The sequence below is a fragment of the Brassica napus genome, chromosome C8 (genome assembly GCF_020379485.1).
Source record: "Brassica napus cultivar Da-Ae chromosome C8, Da-Ae, whole genome shotgun sequence".
Lineage (NCBI taxonomy): Eukaryota > Viridiplantae > Streptophyta > Magnoliopsida > Brassicales > Brassicaceae > Brassica > Brassica napus.
Genome location: NC_063451.1, coordinates 43,475,859 through 43,497,262, shown reverse-complemented (window position 1 = coordinate 43,497,262; position 21,404 = coordinate 43,475,859). Strand labels below are relative to the sequence as shown.

Sequence of the window (21,404 nt, the reverse complement as noted above, 5' to 3'; positions counted from 1 at the left end):
TTCTTGCAAGGGCGGTTCTTCTCCAGCGACAATGCGTCCACGAGGTGTAATTTTGATAGCAGCTAACCAGTTTATCCCGGAAGTTCGAAGCCGAGGATAAGGAAGGAAGCTTACTTGCTCGGCTTGTGAAGCTAAGAAGAAAGACTCAAATTTGTTGTATCTTCTCCCAAAATTGACATCCACAACACCAAATTTGTTATACCGAATCCCTCGGTTCACAACAGGATCGAACCATTCACATTTGAAGAGGACGCATTTTAGCTTCAATAACCCCGGAAATTCCACTTCAATAATCTCCTGCAAGATCCCGTAAAAGTCCGTTTCACCTTTCACACATATTTCGTAGTTACTCGTTGCCCGATGTCTCCCATACTCGTATGTGTGAAAGGTAAATCCTCGTGTGAAATACATAGGTGATGTGGTGACCTTTGCAACTGGACCTTGAACCAATTCGTGAAACCATACGGGATAATAAGGATCGTCATAATCAACCTGCCAAAAGCAGTTATTCTTAATTAATATTGAAGTAACAAAACACTTACTTAATTAATCAATGTATGAGATATATTACGTACCTGTGATTTTAACCACTTGACAAAGTGCTTATCTTTACGTGTGTCCACATCAGTTGCAGATATTCCTGGTATTGCTTCTTCAACTTGAGATACAAACATGCTGCAAATTAAACAAATAATCAAGTCATACATAATTAACTGCAATTCATATAATTAACATTCACAAAAATATTTACCTTTCAAAGTAACGGGTCACAGCATCCTCGCAGTTGAGCAGAATATAAGTGTAGGCACTATGTTTATCCTCTTCACATGACCACCATACTTCTTTCGTTTTACCACCAAACCGTGCAATTTCGCAGAAAATGTCAGGAACACCATCAATTGGATATGATGCCGGTACTCCACCATCATCATATCTTCTAGGAACTCTTTTCCTCGTACGAACAGTTGGAGCAAAGTAGTATGATGTGAAGTTAGATGTTTCGGCTGTCAAACTTCCCGCAACTATTGAACCTTCCACCTTTGCAAGATTTCTTGCTTTCCCCTTCAAATGTTTCATATGTCGCTCATACGGATACATCCATCCGTTGTGAACAGGTCCACGAAGCAATGCTTCATACGGTAGGTGGACAACTAGATGCTCCATGACGTCAAAAAATGAAGGAGGAAATATCTTCTCCAGGTTGCACAATATGATCGGAATGTTATGATGAAGTTGTTCGATGACTCCTTCCTTGAACGTACGTGTGCTGAGATCTCTGAAAAAAGCGCCGATGGCTGTATATTGCAAAAGTAATCAAATTAATAACATTTCATAACATATGTATATATATTAACGTTTTATAATTACCTGCAAGTGCTTCATGGACATTTGCTGGAAGGAGCTCGGCAAAAGCAAATGGAAGTAGTCGTTGCATAAACACATGACAATCATGACTCTTCATTCCGGAGAACTTTTGACCTCGTTCAACACATCTTGACATATTTGAAACATAACCATCAGGAAACTTAACTTCTGATGCAACCCAGTCAAACAAGGTTGTTTTGGCTTCTGATGACAACCGGAAGATGGGAACAGGAACGTTTCCATTGCTCTTGATATGTAACTCACTTCTTGAGCAAATATCAGGTAAGTCCATCCTTGACTTTTTGTTATCTTTTGTCTTCCCAGGGACGTTAAGTAATGTATTCATGATGTTCTCAAAAAAGTTCTTCTCAATATGCATGACATCCAGATTGTGGCGTAAGAGAAGATCCTTCCAATAGGGTAGCTCCCAAAATATACTTTTCTTATGCCAATTGTGAGACACACCATATCCATCAGGCATATTTCCAGGAACATGCCAATTTCCTCCAACTTTAACTGTTTCCTGAGCTCAGTAATAATCAATGTCTGCTTCGATCTGCTGGCCGGTGAGATATGGAGGAGGACCGTCTCTAACAATTTTTTTGTGCCGAAACAATGTCTTATTTCTTCTGTACGGATGGGCAAGTGGAAGAAAGCGACGATGACAGTCAAACCAACAACTCTTCCTACCATTCTTCAGTTGAAAAGCATCTGTCGGTCCAAGACAATATGGACAAGATAATCTTCCATGTGTTGTCCAGCCAGACAACATCCCATAAGCAGGGAAATCACTTATCGTCCACAGCAGAACTGCTCGCATCGTAAAATTGTTTTTCAAGGAACAATCGTACGTCCTCACCCCTTCTGACCACAATTGCTTTAGCTCTTCTATCAATGGTTGAAGAAAAACATCAAGAGACCGTTTTGGATGCTTCGGCCCAGGGATTAATATGGTCAAAAATAGAAATTCTTGTTCCATGCACATATCCGGCGGTAAATTGTACGGCGTAAGAATGACTGGCCACAAAGAATATTGTCTACCAGACATTCCAAATGGACTAAATCCATCGGTGCATAACCCAAGATAGACATTCCGAATATTTGTAGCAAAATCTGCCTGTACCTTGTTGAAATGTTTCCACGCTCTTACGTCTGATGGATGTGCAACCTCACCATCTCTCTGGACATGTTCCGCATGCCACCTCATCGATGCAGCAGTCCTCTCAGATTGATATAATCTTTTCAATCTGTCTGTAATTGGTAGGTACCACATCCTTTGGTACGGTACCCTATTCCTCCCACGGCCTTGCGGTTTGAATCGTGGTTTTTTGCAGAATCGACACTCTTCTAACTTGTCATCTTCTTTCCAGTAGATCATGCAGTTGTCGATGCAAACATCAATCATCTCCGAAGGCAACCCAAGACTATAAACCAATTTCTGAATCTCATAATAAGATTCAGCAGACACGTTGTCTTCTGGCAAATACTCTTTAAACAACTCCGCCCATGCATCCATGCAATTCTCAGGTAAATTATGATCCGTTTTAATATTCATCATCCTAGCTGCTAGAGACAATTTAGAGAGACCTTCTCTACAACCAGTGTAGATTGGTTGATTTGCAGCATCTAGCATTTCATAAAACTTTTTGCATCCAAATTAGGTTCTTCTACATTTCCAGTTCCATCAGCTATTGTTGTAGTTGTTTCTAAAAATGCATCACTAATCATATCTTGAACCCTATCATGATCTACCATCTGCTCATGATCTTGATGATAATTATATTCATTATGCAAATGATTCGGTTCTTCACTATGATGACAATCCTCAAAATTATTATTACTACTACTAGCTTCATTTCCCCCATAACCCTCTCCATGTTGATACCAAATGTAGTACTGTGGTGTAAATCCTCTGTTTACTAAATGCTTCCATACAGTTTCACTACGTGCAAATTTTGAATTCTTGCATTTCCGACAGGGGCAGAACATCTTACCGCTTTCCTGTGTGATCGGTGTACAGCCCGCCTGGTGCATGAATGTCTCTAGCCCGCTCAGAAATGCGTTCGTCACCCTCCCGTCGGAATCTTTGTGCAAATATATCCAACTCCGTAACTCGTAAATACTACCGCCACCGGCCATTTTTTCTTAGATTTTTTTTGAAATCTTTTTTTCTGATTTTTTTTCTCCCGTTTGTGTGTTGTGAGGAAGAGAGTTGTGGGAAATGACATATATATAGAGAAATTTTCGAGTTGGGTAGTTGAAATATAACAACGATTTTACAAGAAATATTTTACATGGATTTTACATGGTTTTAACATATTATTTACAACGACTTTACGACGAAATTAGGTAAGATAAAGCCCATTGAATACACGTTTTCACCTAAATATAACGGTAACATGCTTCGTTGTAATGTCGATGTAATGATTACGACGTATTTCTCATTCCACGTACATTCGTCGTAAACTTACATGGAGTTTACGACGAAATCAGTTCGTCGTAAATTTACATGGCATTTACGACGAAAGTTAGATTCCTCGTAATTTCGTTGTAAAGACCATGTAAATTTACGACGAAATATTTTCGTCGTAAATGTTCGTTGTTATGGGCACGTTTTCTTGTAGTGTTAAACCTGTAATTCGCAAGTTTGTGGATTTATATTGGGCCTCACACAGGAAAATGGGCTTCACCATTCCAATTTGCTAAACCCGTCGTCTCTATAAACACATCGTCGTCTTCAGTACATTAACTTCGGTTGCAGCCAGGGTTGTTCAATATGATAAAATCGAACCGTACCGAACCGAAATAGATAATATGGTTTGGTTTTGCTATATACCATATAAACCGAATGGATATAATTTTATAAAAACCGTTGGATTTGGATATGGTTTGGTATATAACCGATTAAACCGAATAAATCGAACAAAACCGATTAAAAGTTGAAACATGTAAATATGTATCTATTTTATACCGACACATAAAAATATATTTGTTATATAAGTTAAATTTGTGTTAATAACTATTACCATAATTTTATAGTAATAAAGAACCTTAATTTGTAAAACACTTGAACTATAATTAAATAACAATACATCGCAATTCAGACATCTTATTTTCTAAGTCTTTTTTTTTATCCTTTTGCTTTATTTTAGTATTCACTAAATTAATATGAAGATTATAAATTTGATGGAAAATAATTAATGGAAAATTTTCACAACTTTTTTCTTATCTATAAACAAACAGAGTTTCGTGTTCAATCAAAAAAGCATGACTTTAATGAATACTAAATATGGAAGAGTGGAAAAACTTTTCTTTCATGTTTCAGTTTTGTTTCATATTTTTATTTTCAAAATTTCAGACTCTGATTTTAATTATAGATTTGATTATTTTATTTGATGGTAGAAGCATTTTTACTTTTTTGTTCATTTATTTGAATATGTAATATATTTTTAATAAATGACGGTGTTGACAATATGACTCTAAAATTCATTTTATATGATCTCAAACTAAATAATTATGTTTATTGGTATAAAACCGAATAAATCGAAAACCGACGGTATATAAACCGAATCGAACCGAAGTAAATATGGATTTAGAATGGTAGTTATATTTTACTAACCGAAAAAAAATGAACCTAAACCGAACCGATATCCGGATTGAACACCCCTAGTTGCAGCATTGCCGAGAGAGAGAAAAAAAAAACCCAAGAATCAAAGTCCGACCAGACCATATCTGATATCAAGAAAAGGAAAAGGAAGATAACCCAAACGACGATGCTGGACCTGTCGTCTGAGTTGTTGGAAGAGATACTCGGGTCCCAGCTAAATCCCTCGCACTAATGAAACTCACTTGCAAACAATGTAAAACCCTAATCGAAGACCCGAACTTCGTCGAGAAGCACTTCTCCCGCATGCGTGGCCGTGAACAGCAGCTCACAGTCATCACCGAAGCTTCTCCAGATGCCAATTCATCATCATCATTATCATCATCATCAGGTTTCAAAGTATCTTGCATGGGTATCGATTTCAACCGTCTTAAAAAGCCTTGTTTGAATATCAAAGTCTTTGTGCCTACTCTTGTTAAGGCCGTGTTTGAGTGCGATGGTCTTTTGGTATGGGTCATGGAACATAATCTTTTGATCTTGAATCCCTTGCTGCGTAGAGGAACAATTGTACCTGTACCACCACCTTGCTGTGGATATGACTATTGCAACTATGCGTACGGTCTTGGTTACGTTACGAACCCAAGAAGCTCTAATGATTACAAGATAGTTAAGTTTAGTTGTGATAGTACTCGTAAACTTGATTCATGGGTGTACGATTTCAAATCTCAGTCTTGGAATGAAGTTTTCGATAAAATCTTTGATGGGTTCTTCAACGTTCCAATGTCGAGCGTGTGTTTCAGAGGGACTCCTTACTGGATAGGTATTTGCAAGCGCGGTACTATCTATTCGATCCAGAGTTTCGATTTCGAAAGAGAGTGTTTTGAGCCCCTGCTTCTTCCGCCTACAACTTTTGAGTGGGGAGATTCTCTTTCTTTAGGGGTTTTCAAAGTAGATTACATCTCTTTGTTGCATCGATCAAGTTTGACCGGTGAAATACACTTGTGGGTGAAGAAGCAGCAGTGGAGCATGATGATGACCGTTGTTATACCTGAAGCGACCATGTTTCATATGCACTCTAGTTACTTGATTGAGAACAATAGTAAGCTGGTGGTGATAGCTGGTAGTCACTTTGAAATGGCTGGTAGTTGTCACTTTGAAACCAAGTCTGTTACTATCTACGTTGCTGGGGAGAATGAAGAGTTTCAAAAAGTTGAATATCGCTGTGGGACAAATAGTATAATCGATGGTTGCTACTATGTTCCAAGTTTGATAAAGGTTCCTGGCTTTTCCGGTTGAGAAGAAGTAGGAGGTTATCTTTTTAGTGTTTTAAGTTTTTTTGATGTGTTATTGTCTAGCTTTTGGATTTCATGAACATGGTGGGATCGTGTTGTTTATATTAGTTCGAATCTTTTTTAATGCTATATCATGTTTTGTATTTTTCTTGGGTTTCTTCAACTTGTTACCTTTAACATCTTTTGAGATTTATCTGGTTAGTTAACAAATTCCCCCATATAATATCTACGATCCTAGTAACGATCAGGTAGGCCTGAAAACCGGAAAATATGCAATCATTGCACGCCCAATCTCCATCTTTTACCGAAAAAACGCCCAATTTTCGAAAAAAAAACAAATGGCCCATACAGGTTTCGAACCTGTGACCTTCGCGTTATTAGCACGACGCTCTAACCAACTGAGCTAATGGGCCTTTTGATATATTCCAAGTAGTTAACTAAATGGATTAAACAATTACGTCTTCCTGGACAATCAAAAATACATCTTCTCACTCTCTTCTTCTTCTTCCCTCTTTACTGTGATAATAATGGCTACTGCATCCAACTCGGTACTCTTCCTGAGCTCTGACTCACTGAGTCATCATCACAACCATACCAGAACCCACCTCCAGATCCCATTCCGTTTCTCTCACACCCACCAAGCAATCGAAATCCCTCTCGCTTCGTTGCTCCAACAATGGCGATAACATCTCATCCCCAAAAGACACCCCAATCGAACTCAGTAAGAAACTTCCCAACATTCTGACATTTCAATTTCTCCCTCCCCACTAACTCTTCTCTGATCTCCAGCGTTTCCAACGGTCATGGACATTAACCAGATCAGAGAGATACTGCCTCACAGGTACACACTGATAAGCTTTTCGTTGAGACCCGTGTTTGAAAGTTCGATCCTTTTAACATGTTCGGTTTTTGATTCTTTTAGGTTCCCGTTTCTGCTGGTGGATAGAGTGATTGAGTATACACCTGGCGTTTCAGCTGTAGCTTATCAAGAACGTCACTATCAATGACAACTTCTTCCCTGGTCATTTCCCTGATCGACCCATCATGCATTGAGGTAATAAAGTTGCAAACTTTTCAGTAAGATCACTTTAACTGAGAAGCTTGATTGAGTTTTTGAGTATTTGCTGCAGCCGGAAGTAGGAGGGTCTCAGGATAATAACTTCTTCTTTGCTGGTATTGATAAAGTGAGGTTCCGCAAGCCTGTGATTGCTGGAGACACGTTGGTGATGAGGATGACTCTTGTCAAGTTCCAGAAACGGTTCGGGCTTGCTAAGATGGAAGGTAAAGCTTATGTGGGTCTGCGAGGGAGAGTTCATGATGGTTTCTGCTGGCAGTTCTTGATCTCTCACTTGCTATATATGTTTGTTTCTTCTTATGCTTCTTTTTACCCTTTTTGTGATTCTTTATTCATGTCTTCTTTATTGAATGAATCTTCAGACACATTGAAATAGAGCAAGCTATGACTATAGAAATCCATTTTAATAGATCATAACACAAGGAGGGACAAACATAGTTACTCTCAAATCTATTACACATTTGATCCAAAAGCTTAGCTTAATCTTCTCACAAATTAAACAGCTCAGATCATATTATCACACAAATTAAACTTAAGCTTCTTGATATGCCTCTCTCTTCCACAATTCAAATTATTTATAAACTAAAACAATGAAGCATAATAACTCTTCATGTTCTAAGGTCTTAGGTCCCTCTTTTTCTTCATTGTCCTTCACTTGTACTCCAAGATCATGTTGTTCTCTGGCGCAAGCCCAACGCAGGCCCTGAGGATGTTCTCCAGCATAGCCCTCTGCTTAGATAGAGCGTTCACCACAGGTGTCCCGGCTGGTACAAGAGGTGCCTTTGTGAGGTAACTGAGTATGGTTGCTACTGGGTGGAAAGAATGAAACTTCCCCTGGAACATAAGAAGATCCAAAAAAACATTAAAAACTCAAAAACTCTCAAGTGAATTGTTGGGTACTAAATAGCAAAACACACAAACCTCCCCTTCAGCTTTGAATTGGATTCTGGTGCTGAGCTCAGCGAGAAGAACAAGATCCAAGATGATTGGAGCAGCCAAAAGAGAATCCTCACAAGTGTTATGCATAACAATCGTATTCTTCCCTCCCATGAATATCTCCGAGGTGTACTCGTCCATGGCTCTCTTACTATCCCCAACATAAGGAACATACTGCAACATAAATCAAAACGTTAGCAAGATTCAAAAGAAAGAGAGGTTGATAACTATGGACTCAAAACCGAACCTTGATGACGACAACATGGTCAGGATGTTCACCAGGCTCAAAGAGGATACCGTTACTAGCCACCATGTCGTCAACAACATTGCTCTTTGAGATCTCCTTAGATCTAAAAGTCTGAGGCGCTGAGAGGTTCATGCCGTCATTGTTTCCCAAATGATTATAGCTCACAATCGAAGTAGGCTGCCCAAACAATCAGCCACACAAGGTTTCTTCAGCAACAAGAAACAAAGAAGTTAGGTTTACTTGACGAACAAGCTATCTTTTTTTTATTACCTTGATGCCAGCTCCGACAAGGAAATCAACCAAAACAGACTTCATCTTAGTCTGACCACTCTTGAAGTCATCCCCACCGATCAAACAGTTCTTCGATATAGCCAGCTCGATGAGTCCAGGAACAAACGTGTTCTGCGGACTCCCATTAATGAAAGGAATGCCTTCAAGAACACAAGCAATCGCATATAGCGTAGAAGGCGAGATCTCAGACTCGTTCTTCTCAACAGAAGCCAATAGATTCTCCATCGTGTCGTTAAGCCCTACGACCACATCGCTGTAACGCTCTGTGTTGGCTGTCCACAGAACAACCAGCTTATCCACCTTGTTCTTCTCCTTAAACTCCCTGAAACACAAACATCATCATGACACAAACTAACTAACACATAACAGTTTTGCATATATGCAAGTCTCAACTACCTCATGTCTTTGATGATCTGGTCGACTTGTTCTTTCTTGGTACCTTTGATCACGCTATTAGCACGTGACCCTTGATTCGCAGCGATGAAGTCAGGGTCGTAGATACCAGGGAGTGGGACCATGTGCTCCATGTACGGCCTGAGCTGTTTCTGGAGATCAATGTCAAGGACTCTTGCTCTAGCCATAGCGTCTGCTAAGTTCATGTCGCTTATGTCCCAACCACCAAACACAACATCGTCAGGGTTCACCATGGGGAGGAGGCTCTTGAAAGGAGCGTAGATCTCTTCACCATTGTAAGATCCCACCCGGATCGAAGAAGCTTGAGTGAGGGAGCCAAAGTAGTTTGCTTGTTGCACTTTGTCTTTAGTCGCCCACGAGATCCCTCTGCAAGAAAGCTTTATTAACCGGAAGTAAACCGGAACAGAGGAATTGAACCGAACCAAAGTGTTTTTTTTTTAACTCACTCTTTGTTGGCGATCACTCCAGCGGTTAAGGTTGATCCATTGTTTCCTCCCCATCCAACGAGCATAACGCTAATCACCAAAAAAAAATGTCATGAATCGAAAATGTGAGTTAAGTGAGTTCTTGTCGGGAAATTACAGAACACAAAAGGTTAAAGATTCGAGAACTTTTATTACCCTAGCTTGGGGACGCGAGTGTCTGTTTTGAAATCGTATTTGACGGTTTTGGGCTTGACGACCCATTGGTAAGTGCCGTTACGGTTCTCATGGACGACCTCCGTGGTTTCGTAATCGTACACAGAATGGATCTCGTTCTCTGTGTACTTCACGTTTGGGCTCTCAACCTTGAAGCTCTCGATGAACATCTTCGCTCTCTCTCTCTCTCTCTCTTTTGCGTTAAGCTCTATGTGTGTTTGGTTTGTGATCTTGAATCGAGGAACAAGTGCGAGGTTATATAGAGAAGATGCAGAGATGGAGGGACACGTGGCGGTTCTTCAGTCTTCGCGGTGGTCCCTTTTCATTTCCACAAGCGAGTGGAGATGGTTGGTTGATTTAGCGAGCGAGCCCACTCCCCTTAGACCAGAGAGCCTGAGGGCCGCTGAACCACACGTGTTTGGTTCACACGCGTGGGGATAGCTAGAATGTGAGAGACATGCTGGAAGCTGGGTCCATACACGTGGCGTGATCCACGTTAGGACAAGTCTTGTTTGTTGGTGCATTCTAGTTTTGTGGGTCCCACCGTTTTCTTGCTTCTTTGTGAAGAAGACACTCGAAGGCCCCCGAGGGATGAGGAAGCGAGAAGACAAGAGAAGAGAAGAGAAGCGGTTAAAACGGTACAGTTTTGGCCACACCGAGGTATGAGTGGATGCCACGCGCAATCTGATGTGTGGAATGGGTCTTGTTGGATGCATACGTGGCGCCTGACGGATTTAACGTGTCCGTTAACGGTGAAAGTAGCGACCGTTTTTAAAAGTAGAGTCTACAAGGTCCCAACAAAATACTTCATTACACATTTTTTACACAAATTAAAAAAAAAAATACATTTAAATTCTTATTAATTATATATTCGATCTAAAATATTTAAAATAAATAAAATTATTTATAAAATCAATATATTTGTAATTAATAGTAAACTAAAAATTACATTAAAATAACAAAAAAATGTTAAAACAACACTTAATATAAAAAATATATAATATTATTGACTACTTTGCTAATATATGTAAGCATGAAAAATAAAATTTATCTAGACGAATGTAAATTTGAAAAATAAATACCAAATCTTGATATTATGAATTTTAATTATACTAGATTTTAAATTCTAAATAAAAAAATTATTTTCTGATATTATTTTAGATAATTGTAAATAAACTATTTACTTTTTTATAAACGTAGTATAAAATTTACTAATTTTAATTTGTAATAACAAAATGAAATTCAGTTGTTAAAATACTTTCTAGTATTAAGTAACAAATATTTTACTTTTTCGATATAAACATACTACATAGTTTTAATATAATCGATGCTGGAACTATTTTTACAAATTTACTAAATCAAACAAAAAGTGTTATATATAAATCAAAATTTTTTAAATTTAAAACATTATGTAAAATTTTTATTCAAATTGAAACAAATGTTAAAATTTATATAGAGAATAGTTACCATATTTTACAACTTTTTTTGTAATCAACAAATACAGACTCATAGTGACTTTGTGAACCAAACCGGATGATCTTTAGAAAAATATGAATCTTTAAATTAAGTTGATAAATTGAATTAAGTCCATTTGATTGAAAATGACTTAAATTAAGTAAATTTAGTTATTAAATTAACTTATTGACAAATATAAATCAATTTAAATGCTAAATTAAATATATTTAGTGTTTAATTCAAATAAATTTAGTGATAAATAGTTTTTTTTGTCAAGTGATAAATAGCTACAATTTAGTAACCTTAGAGACAAATGAATTAGTTATTTTATAATTAACTTTGGTAAGTAATATTGTATAGTTAAAATTTTTAGTTAAATTTTTTTAAGAAAATTTATAATATTTCAAAAAGTGTCGTTTAAAAAAGTTATTAAATATATACAATTTTCATTTATGACCATAAAATCTAAGTCTAATTACATGTTTTTGACGGTATTTAGGAGTTTGAAAAAAATTCAAATCGAAGAAGATAGTATGTATATTGAGGAAAATATTTTTACGGTTTTTTAAATAAAAATTATTTTTCAAAAAATTATTATTATTTTAAATATAGTATTCTCTTAAATAATTTTGAAAGAAAAAAAAAAGCTTTTTCAAAATATTGTTTAGACAAGAGAAGCGGTTGAAACGGCAGAGTTTTAGCCACCGAAATACGAGTGGCTGCCACGCGCGACCTGATGTGGAAGTGGTCTTCAGGTCTTGTTTGGATGCACACGTGACGAAAGATGATGGTGTCACGTCTAGTGACTGCGCGTGAGAGAGTTAACGTCTCTGTTAACGGTAAAGTAGTGACCGTTTTAAAAGTAAGGTCTAGAGGGTCCCAATTGACAACTTTGTCTTTCTATGTGGTGGACTCATGGAGAGGGATCAAATAATGTGTATAGTTTTTATATGTTTGGAGAACTCTAGATGCAGGGATCCCTCTAGATGCACGTAAGATTACAAAGTAAATACCAAATTATAATTTTAAGGTTTTTAGCTGATTCTTTTATTAGATTGGAGCTTTGATATCAAATTTTTAAAACTATAGTATATTATATATGTGTTGGCCTCTCGTGGTTTTGTGTTTTTTTGTGTGTTGTATATAGATTAACTTATTTCTGGCACAGTTCAAGTGTTGGAAGAGAACTGTCGTAAAATTGTTTATCTATGCTATTTATGTTTCAACTTTCATGGTGATTGGTGAATATTGTACCCTAAGATTATTGAATCAAAAGGAAACATCATTGTCAGAGAGTCGTGAATAGTTGTGGACCTGGCGAGTTGCGAGTTAGGCCTGAGACGGATCGGATATCCGGGCAATTTTAAGGTATCCGGATCCGGATCTTTATCCGGCGGATCCATAATTTTATTATCCTTATCCGGATCCGGGGTTCTCGGATATCCGGGTATCGGATATCCTTCTAAAAATTGTAATATCCGGCGGATATCCGGATCCGGATTTGGATCCTTAAAATAAATAAAATAATAATAATAATAATATATATAAAATATTAAAAATAATTTAAAAATATATAATATATAATATTTTTAATTATTTCTATGTATAATATTACAAAATTTACATAAAATTTACATATACTATTATAAAAATGAAAATATACTAAATAAAATTAGTTTTTATATATAGATATTACTATTTTTGAAATAGTTATTAATAAAACTTACGGATCCGGATATCCGAACTAAAAAATCAAAATATCTGGATTTGGATCTGGCTTTGACGGATCCAACATTTTATTATCCGGATCCGGATTCGGCCCTCCGGATATCCGGATTTTCGGATCGGATCCGGATCGAATCCGGATCTCGGATAAAAATCTCAGGCCTAGGCGAGTGAATGTAATTTGACAAAAAGATAATGCATGCAGCGAAGACGAAGCAGTGACCACAAACCAAAAGCGTGATTTTTAGTTAAAGCAAAAAGTGGGGTATTTACTTAATTTGATTAAACATGAATGGGCTTATTAGATTAGGAATGAATAAACACGTTTTGAATGGTTTTGATTTACTTTTTTTTGGGAGTATCTCACGTTTAAGAAGAGGTCCATTGATCTAATCTCCAAAAAAACATTGCGGTCCATGGATAGATTTATAGTTCATATATTCAAATGAGGTATAAAACATAGTTTCATATCCGTATGGCCACGAAATGAAACTTACTCAAACCGGATCATTTAGCTCCCCGGTAGACCACTACTTCGTGGTTGAATGTTTTCATGTCTGAGCGAGCTCTATCACTGACGGACCTGCTTGCATGCGCCTTAGCAGTAGTCCAAATAATGGCATCAAAAATGATTATTACTGAGTTGATATGTTGCTCGGTTAGTTATAAGGTTTTTGTAGTAATTAATTATTCAGTTATATGTGAGAGAATGTAAATACTCTTTTAAGGTAATCCTGATTTTATTCTAAGTCATAGTAATTTGTTTACAATCAACATTTCTGCAGTCAAATTTATCCGAACCAAGAACTTAATTGCGATAACAGTTCTAAGTTCAAACCAATCAAATATTAATCTTTATTTTTTCCTTTCAACCTCTTAATTAACCGCATCCATTTCAGACCACACAAGACTGTCCTTTCATTTTCTTTCTTTTGTTTGTTTGTTTGTTTACTGTATTTTCACTATTTTTGTGTTTACTATATAGACATGATCATCTCTAATGAATACATGAGAAGTTTCTAGGTCAGTTAGTATGTTTGTCGTGATGTAATAATATTATATCAATTATTACTGAACACACATTTGACCCTTATAGAATTCACGTTTGCAAATTTTAAAAATTTCGGTCAATCCAACATTTCAATTTATTTATATATAGAGGGAGTACATATTTCTCGTGTCCTACTAAAAAAATAGCATATACTTGTATTTCATATGATGTTGATTTTATTATAAAAATAATAAAATAATTGAAAATTAATTACATGTTTAAAAGTAATTTTAGATTAAAATGATGATTTAAATTAAACAAACATAAAACTGTGATACTTGATAGTAAAATCATTGTCTTTTAAAGAAAACCTAAATATGACAGTTAATAATTATAATTTTTTTGCTGACAAAAAAAGTCATAGTTATTGTAATTACTAATTAATCATAAAAACTGATTCATAATTGCTTTTATAAATAAGTGACATGTTTATTACTCCATCCGTTTCATTTTAATCGTCGTTTTAGACAATACATATTAAAAAAATATTTAATTTTATATTTTTACTAAATAAAAACATAACTACCAATATACCTAACCACATTTCAACCAGTATAAAAATATATTAAAATATAAAATCATTAAATTTTGCATTAAAATTATAAAACCACACTTATTTTGAAATGAAAATTTTACTTCATAGTGATAATTTGACTCAAACGGAGGGAGTAACATTTTTAGAATATGAACGAAAAATACTATATAATTTTTCTTTGAAGTAATAAAAAACATACAAAATTTATTTGATGCTATAATCATTATCTAAAAGGCAGAGAAAACTTTTTTTTGGTAAAATATCAAGTTTTAATATATTTAAAATTCATTTTAGGTCTTTAAGAGAGAATTAATCCGCTCTCGTCGGTTTTGATGACGTTATACTCCGGTTTCGGTGTTATCCGACTGGCTTTAACTCCGGCGTTGCACCTTTCCCTTCGGTGGTCCTCTGGCTTTTGTCTCCGGCGTCTTTGCCTTCTTCTCCAGCAATGGCGGCTGACTTATGTCTCCGCATCACACCTTTCCTTGGTGTTGTCGGTGGCTTTCCTCCGGGTTCTTCCCGGTTTGATGTATCTACGCTTCCGGTGGTTCCTTTGCTCAATCGTCCCTCTTTCTTCATCTCCGGCTGTTTCTCCTTTTCTCGATATGGATTATTTCATCTTCGCGCTTCTACTCATCATTAAAAATGACGGTGGTTCTTCAAAGAAAGTCGAAGGTTGTCAGATCGATTGTAGATGATTGATCTTTCGTTTTGAAACGTAGATCTGGTGGGCGTTTATGGGTTTCTATGAAGATTGCTTTGCTGTGCGTTTTTTTCGTCGATTCATCTCCGCTGACGGCGGCTCTCCGACGCTCCTCCTCTGTGTCACCGGCGGTTGAAAGCGGTGCCTCATCTTGACGCGTGTACACTGGTCGTTGGGCGTCCGTACACATGGTGGACTAGGTGTCTTTTCCTCTTCAACGGGTTTTCGCTTTAGGCTGACGGTCCATAGTGTTTTGTATAGTTTAGGTATGTTCGTTGGATCTTTTGTCTGTTGTAAGTTGGGTTCGGTCTAGTTGGACCTTGTTCTTTTAATAAACTCCAGTGATTAAAAAAAAAAAGAGAGAGAGAATTGATCCAATTAATTCTAGACAAAACTAAAATTCTCCCAAATGTTTCTGCACAAATAAAATTGTGTTCTTTTGTTGTTTAAGAGATAGTGACGTGAGAAATTTAAAATTCAATTTTGTGGTTAAAATCTTGTTTGATGAGATGGTTGATTTAACTTCATGTATGTGTATAATGTATGTGTAATTGTGTATAAACTTATAATACAAGCAACCTTTTTTTGTGCAACAACACACACAAGCAACCTTCGGTCTTAAAAATTGATGTACAATGAAGAACATGGTTTATGGCTACATGAACTTGAAGGAATCAAAGCGTAAGACAAAGTGGATACATATATAGTTTATACAACATCACATAAACGCTTAAAACACACGTTACTGTCCGAACCGTTACACAGAAACAGTGGCACGCAGTGGCTCAAGGGCTTTCCTGATCTTGTCAACTGCGACTCGCAGAACATCGAGAGATGTGGCGTATGATATCCGAATACAACTATCGTCCCCAAACGCATCTCCAGGAACCATTGCAACCTAAATACAGGCCCCAAAAACGTATCAACACATTAACTAGAGCTATGTAGATATGGAAAAGCTTTTGAAATAGTTTTAACCTGAAACTTGTCAAGAAAGTATAAAGCAAGAGAGGATGAGTCACTGATCAAACCAAAACCTTCAGCTTCTGATCCATAGTATGCACTGAAGTCAATAAAGAGATAAAAAGCTCCCTGCAAAAGCAAATACAGTCAAGAACAAGAAGCCCAAGAAGAAGAAACTAACAAAGTAAATAGCTTCAAAGAGAAGCACCTGAGGTTCAGAGATCTTAACACCTTCCATTTCACGGAAGCTTTTAACCAAGAAATCACGTCTCTCTCTGTATGCTTTAACCATCTCAGCTACAATCTCTCCTCCGGCTTTTCCTAACCCAAGTGCAGCAACACCTGCCTTCTGAGAAATGCTACTAGCTCCTGAACTAACCTATATAAAGAAACCATTAACCAAATTTCAACTCATTGTCATCACAGATAAAAAGATTTAGAGAGACATATGTTTGTTATATATATAGAGATACCTGTCCTTGTAATTTACTGCAAGCTGCCACTATATGCTTAGGACCAGCGAGATATCCAAGCCTCCAACCCGTCATTGCAAAAGCCTTAACATATCACACTGATCAGCAAAGACTTTAATATATTGACATTAAAAGCCAATTCAATTATACCTTAGAGAAACCGTTTACTGTCAAAGTTCTCTCATACATGTTAGGCAAAGAAGCAAAGCTTGTGTGTGTTGCAGGCGCATATATAATATGTTCATATATTTCATCTGATAGCACCTACACAAGAAACAGATTTAGCAAAACGCCACAAAAAAACATTGAGCTGTGTGTTTAATATGCTAAAATACCATAAGCCTTGGGTGTTTAGCAATGATGCGTGCAATCTCTTCAAGCAAACTCTTGGGGTAAACAGATCCAGTAGGGTTAGAAGGAGAGCAGAGGATAAGGAGTCTAGATTTCTCAGTCAGCTTAGACTCAAGAACCTTTGGATCCAACAAGAAGTTATCAGAGATCTTGGTAGGAATAATCACAGGTGTTGCATCAGCCAATCTCGCCTGTTCTGTGTAGCTAACCCAATACGGTGCAGGGATTATAACCTAAAGAAACACACACACATTTTACTGTTATAAAACAAAAAAAAACATATCAACTAGAAAGGAAGATAAATGTTATTAGTTTACTTCATCACCAGGAGAACAAACTGCAAGCACTGCTTGTAAGATACTTTGTTTAGCTCCGTTACTAACCAAGATCTGATCCGGTGCATAAGACAATCCATTCTCCTCTATTTAAAAAAAAACACATTTTCAGTTCCATATGTTCCGACAATAACTGAATGAATAACAAAGCATAAGTGTTTACCTTTTAGCTTCCGACATATAGCTTCTCTGAGTTCTGTAATACCTGCATTAAGCGAATACCTAGTGAAACCATCTCGAATCGCGTTGACCCCAGCCTATAATGAAACAAATGATTCAGCACTAAACAGAGGGAAACACGACTTGGGAGAAATGTACCTCAGCAACGATTTTAGGAGTGTCGAAATCGGGTTCTCCAGCAGCTAGTCTGACGACGGGAACACCGGACTGAACCAGAGTTGCGGCGAGATCGGTTATGACCATGGTCTTGGAAGGTTTCAAGGATTTGACACGAGGGCTAAGTGAAGTATCTACTGAAGAGAGAGTCTCTGCATCATTTGGTTTGGACACGGCACATATTCTAGATGAAACCTTCACTGACTTACTACAGTACCTAACCGTTGCATAACAAATCTCAAAATCAATTATGCGAGTGATTCGATTTCAAAGTTCGAAACTTTGAGGAATGATCAAGAGTTGCGAGAGGACACGAAACTCACGAGAGGGAGAGAGGAAGTGGTTGGAAACGGATTGACCCGATTGGCTTCTTTGAATCTGGGTATGGTTCGACTCTAGCGGCGGCGACGGAGGAGGAAATGACGGCGGCGGAGGCATGAGTCGACATTGGAGAAATTGGGTTGGTGAGTAAAAGAGTCGAGCTTTAGGGGGGAATATGTAGACTAGAGAGGCGGAGGAGAAAGTTGGAGGAGTTGGTGAGAAGAGCAATGCTGAATAAAATAATCTTATTTAAAATTTAGCCACCAACCCTCGTCACTCTCCGGCGGCGGCAGATAATGTCGCCGAGAATACAAAGATTTGGGCTTTTGGGTTCCGTGGAGATGGTCACTTAATCTAACGGACGTTGATTTCTCGTAACTCCGTTAAAATTAACGGTTAGACCTGTTCTCTTCTCGCACGTTACCATACAATTTAGTTCAGTTTTTTTTTTTTCTCAACTTCAACTTTGCATTAACCAATTTGTAGTAATGATTACAACCTCACAAAATTTTCACCCCACATACAATATCGGGATCTAGTATTACCTAGGAACACTCAGAAGGATCCTACGCTATCTGAATCAATCCGATATCGCATTTTTCACCACTCCGAAAACAAATTCATTCCACTACTCGGAATGAACCGTCTCTTAAACCACTAAATTCTACCACTAAAAACCAGAATACAAAACATATCCTTAACCTGCAGAAACCAATAATGAGAATTCTAAGAAAACGCACGTAGCGAATGGAGCTATTGATTGAACTTTTGAGCTCGGCCATTGCTCATCACCGGAAAAGGTGCTTTTTCTCACGATTGAGAGAGGTCTTCAATTAGAGCTCTTAGCAACTGGATTAGAGATCGAAAGAATTTGGCCGACCAGTTACTTCAACGCCAAACCGGCGCTTACTCCTCTCCATGTATCTGAGGGCTTCGGGACAGCAGTTTCATAGCTGGGGAAAAACGGGTTGAGGTCATTGCTCCATTAACGGACAGTTTTGAACCTGAACAGCAGAAGAAGAGGCACAACTACCGGATAAGACAATAATCAATACTGCGCATACCATGCCTCTAATCATGATCACCATTGGTCCTTCGAGCTCTCCCGCAGACCACTCGAAAAAGCAGAAGGACCGTCATGACTTGTCTCCGAGAACCGAAGAAACAACTTCTCCTAATCAGACGACTTCGCGCTAATGTCGCAACACTGCTTGAACAGAGAAGAAGCACTTCCCTTCCTTTCTCCGACCAAACCATAGACGATTCTTTACGGTCTCCGGAAAGAAACAGTACACACATCGCGAGAGAAAGTTCGGTGAACACACGTCCTCCGTACGAACCTCGGTGTGCCTCCAGAGAGAGACTCTGGAGTTCTCTTGAGCGATAGAAGACATAGAGCATCTCACACGCCAAGACAGCTCCTATCGTCACCACATCCACCCCTTCGTTGCAGATCTGAAACAATGGTCGGCAAGGTGAGACCAGCCTCCAAATCCGCATCCAAAGTGTCAAGCAAACAGTCACGCGCCACCGCCTCTTCACTGGGAGCTGACGAGACCAAAGTAAAACGGCTCGAACTGAACTCGACAGTAAAACCCTAAAAGCCGACCCAACCAGTGACCACCTCTTCACTCGACTCACTGCCGCTCCAGATCCGCTTTCGATATGTCCAGATCTTGCTCCGCCGCGGTCAGAACAGCCACTAGCCATCGTTAAACTCACCAGAGACAGCAAGTATGTCGCCGAGGGATGGAATGGTACCAGAAAGGCAAAAGGGAAAGGAGAGGGAGAGTTGAAGGAGTAGCCTCCGACGCTGCTAGTGTCGCGGACGCCGGGGGAGGAGCCGCCGCGTTAGGGTTTCTTCAGGTCACCAGGATTTCGAGGGAGAGAGGAGCGTTGATCTTCTTTTTTTTTTCTAAATAAGCATAGGACATACAATTTAGTTCAGTTTGGTTTCATTTTTTGAGGTTTTTGGTTATTTTGCATAAAAAAGATATTTGAATCATTCGTATTTATGAAATTCAGTTTGATTGCTTAGTTCTGTTTTTTTGATTTTGCGATTAAATTAATATAACAAAACTGAAAATTAGTTAAATATCTAAAACACTAGATTAATACCATTTATAATTTTTACGGATAATTTAAGTTGTTTGGATAAAAACATCGGATAATTAATTTATTTGAAAATGCATATAGGGTAATTTAGATTAATTACAAATATTTTAAATGATTTTTAAAAATTAAAATTTATGGATGATATTAGATATTTAATAATATTATTTATAGGTATTTGGTTATTTAAAAAATAAATATAATTATTAATTAAATATATATATATATATATATATATTATTTAAGTGTGTTTGGTTTTTAATTTGTTTTGGTTTGTTTTGATTCTTTGAGATATAAAAAGAGACATGTTTCGATATTTTTGAACACATGTTCAGTTTTGATTTGATTATTCGTCTTCATGTTTCTTCAATTTGTTCCAGAGTAAATACAAAAGGAAAAAAAAGAAGAAGATAAGTTACTTATAAACCTCATGATAATTTTCTTTTATTTTGTAAACTTTTATAAATTAATATATTGATTTTCCTGAAAATAGCATAAACAATTTGATATATTAGATACTTCTTTCTTTGGTAAAAAATGAAAACTAGATATGATCACCCAAATGCTTGTTGCTTTGATTGAAAACCGCAACTCCCTCTCACGGTTTTCCATTGATTTTCTACCCAAATACTTGCTTTGATTGAAAACCGCAACTCCCTCTCACGGTTTTCCATTGATTTTCTACCCAAATACTAAGAAAATCCCGTTAGCTTAGTGAGTGATCAGAATATAAAATCTCCATTATGATTTTCTACTCTTAAGAAAATCATGTTAGCGTAGTAAGTGATCAGAATATAAAATCTTCATTATCTTGATCTAATCTTCTTTTACTACAATCATATACCTATGCAGCATCACTAAATAAAGAAAGACATAAGCAGTCTTTCATGAAAAAATACTTATTGGATTTTATTGATATTCTGTTAGGCTAAGAGATTAGAATATAAAATTTCCATTATCTTGAATTTGGGAAAAGAGAGACATAACAAAAGTTAGTTAGGAGGGTGTATTCAACCAATAATTTTGGTGATTTGTATTAAAATGACAAAACCATTATTATTCAAACATGAATTTTATAAATTCATTTAAAATGCACTGTTGCTGAACTTGAAAATCTATTATTATTGAAAATATTATAAGTTGTGGTGTTTTCAAAATTTTAAGTGATTCTAAAGTGTTTGG

General features: G+C 37.0%; 2 protein-coding genes, 1 non-coding gene and 1 pseudogene across 4 annotated transcripts; 1 reads left to right on the top strand and 3 right to left on the bottom strand.

Moving 5' to 3' along the window:
* Positions 1 to 5,203: 5,203 nt before the first annotated feature.
* Positions 5,204 to 7,314, top strand: LOC106416256 (annotated as a pseudogene).
* Positions 6,601 to 6,674, bottom strand: TRNAI-AAU. The gene has a single exon. It is a non-coding gene; the product is annotated as a tRNA-Ile (tRNA).
* A 407-nt stretch (positions 7,315 to 7,721) lies between the features above and the next one.
* LOC106416255 (inositol-3-phosphate synthase) lies at positions 7,722 to 10,199 on the bottom strand. Its single transcript, XM_013857108.1, has 7 exons — positions 9,845 to 10,199; positions 9,671 to 9,739; positions 9,207 to 9,590; positions 8,790 to 9,132; positions 8,520 to 8,696; positions 8,258 to 8,446; positions 7,722 to 8,170 (listed from the first exon to the last, which is right to left on the bottom strand). The coding sequence occupies exons 1-7, from the start codon at positions 10,030 to 10,032 to the stop codon at positions 7,988 to 7,990; spliced, it is 1,533 nt and encodes a 510-aa protein (XP_013712562.1). The 5' UTR covers positions 10,033 to 10,199; the 3' UTR covers positions 7,722 to 7,987.
* Positions 10,200 to 15,931: 5,732 nt separating this feature from the next.
* Positions 15,932 to 18,437, bottom strand: LOC106411660 (bifunctional aspartate aminotransferase and glutamate/aspartate-prephenate aminotransferase). 2 transcript variants are annotated; one of them, XM_013852463.3, is made up of 10 exons: positions 18,113 to 18,437; positions 17,772 to 17,997; positions 17,617 to 17,710; positions 17,436 to 17,539; positions 17,103 to 17,351; positions 16,918 to 17,031; positions 16,768 to 16,851; positions 16,503 to 16,673; positions 16,310 to 16,423; positions 15,932 to 16,229 (listed from the first exon to the last, which is right to left on the bottom strand). In XM_013852463.3, exons 1-10 carry the CDS (start codon positions 18,235 to 18,237, stop codon positions 16,089 to 16,091), a joined length of 1,422 nt encoding a protein of 473 aa, XP_013707917.3. In that variant the 5' UTR covers positions 18,238 to 18,437; the 3' UTR covers positions 15,932 to 16,088. The 2 variants fall into 2 exon arrangements, with proteins under 2 accessions (XP_013707917.3, XP_013707916.3); XM_013852462.3 differs by having other exon boundaries at positions 17,772 to 18,006; positions 18,113 to 18,435.
* Positions 18,438 to 21,404: the final 2,967 nt, after the last annotated feature.

What these genes read in the sequence shown, in the direction of transcription:
- LOC106416255 (XM_013857108.1), bottom strand. Translation starts at nt 10,032, where the DNA reads ATGTTCATCGAGAGCTTCAAGGTTGAGAGCCCAAACGTGAAGTACACA. An exon ending in TTGTCGGAGCTGGCATCAAG is followed by an intron (nt 8,697 to 8,789) that starts GTAATAAAAAAA and finishes TTGTTTGGGCAG; the next exon opens with CCTACTTCGATTGTGAGCTA. An exon ending in AATTCAAAGCTGAAGGGGAG is followed by an intron (nt 8,171 to 8,257) that starts GTTTGTGTGTTT and finishes CTTATGTTCCAG; the next exon opens with GGGAAGTTTCATTCTTTCCA.
- LOC106411660 (XM_013852462.3), bottom strand. Translation starts at nt 18,237, where the DNA reads ATGTCGACTCATGCCTCCGCCGCCGTCATTTCCTCCTCCGTCGCCGCC. An exon ending in TTAAGATCTCTGAACCTCAG is followed by an intron (nt 16,424 to 16,502) that starts GTGCTTCTCTTT and finishes TTGCTTTTGCAG; the next exon opens with GGAGCTTTTTATCTCTTTAT. An exon ending in ACTTTCTTGACAAGTTTCAG is followed by an intron (nt 16,230 to 16,309) that starts GTTAAAACTATT and finishes GCCTGTATTTAG; the next exon opens with GTTGCAATGGTTCCTGGAGA.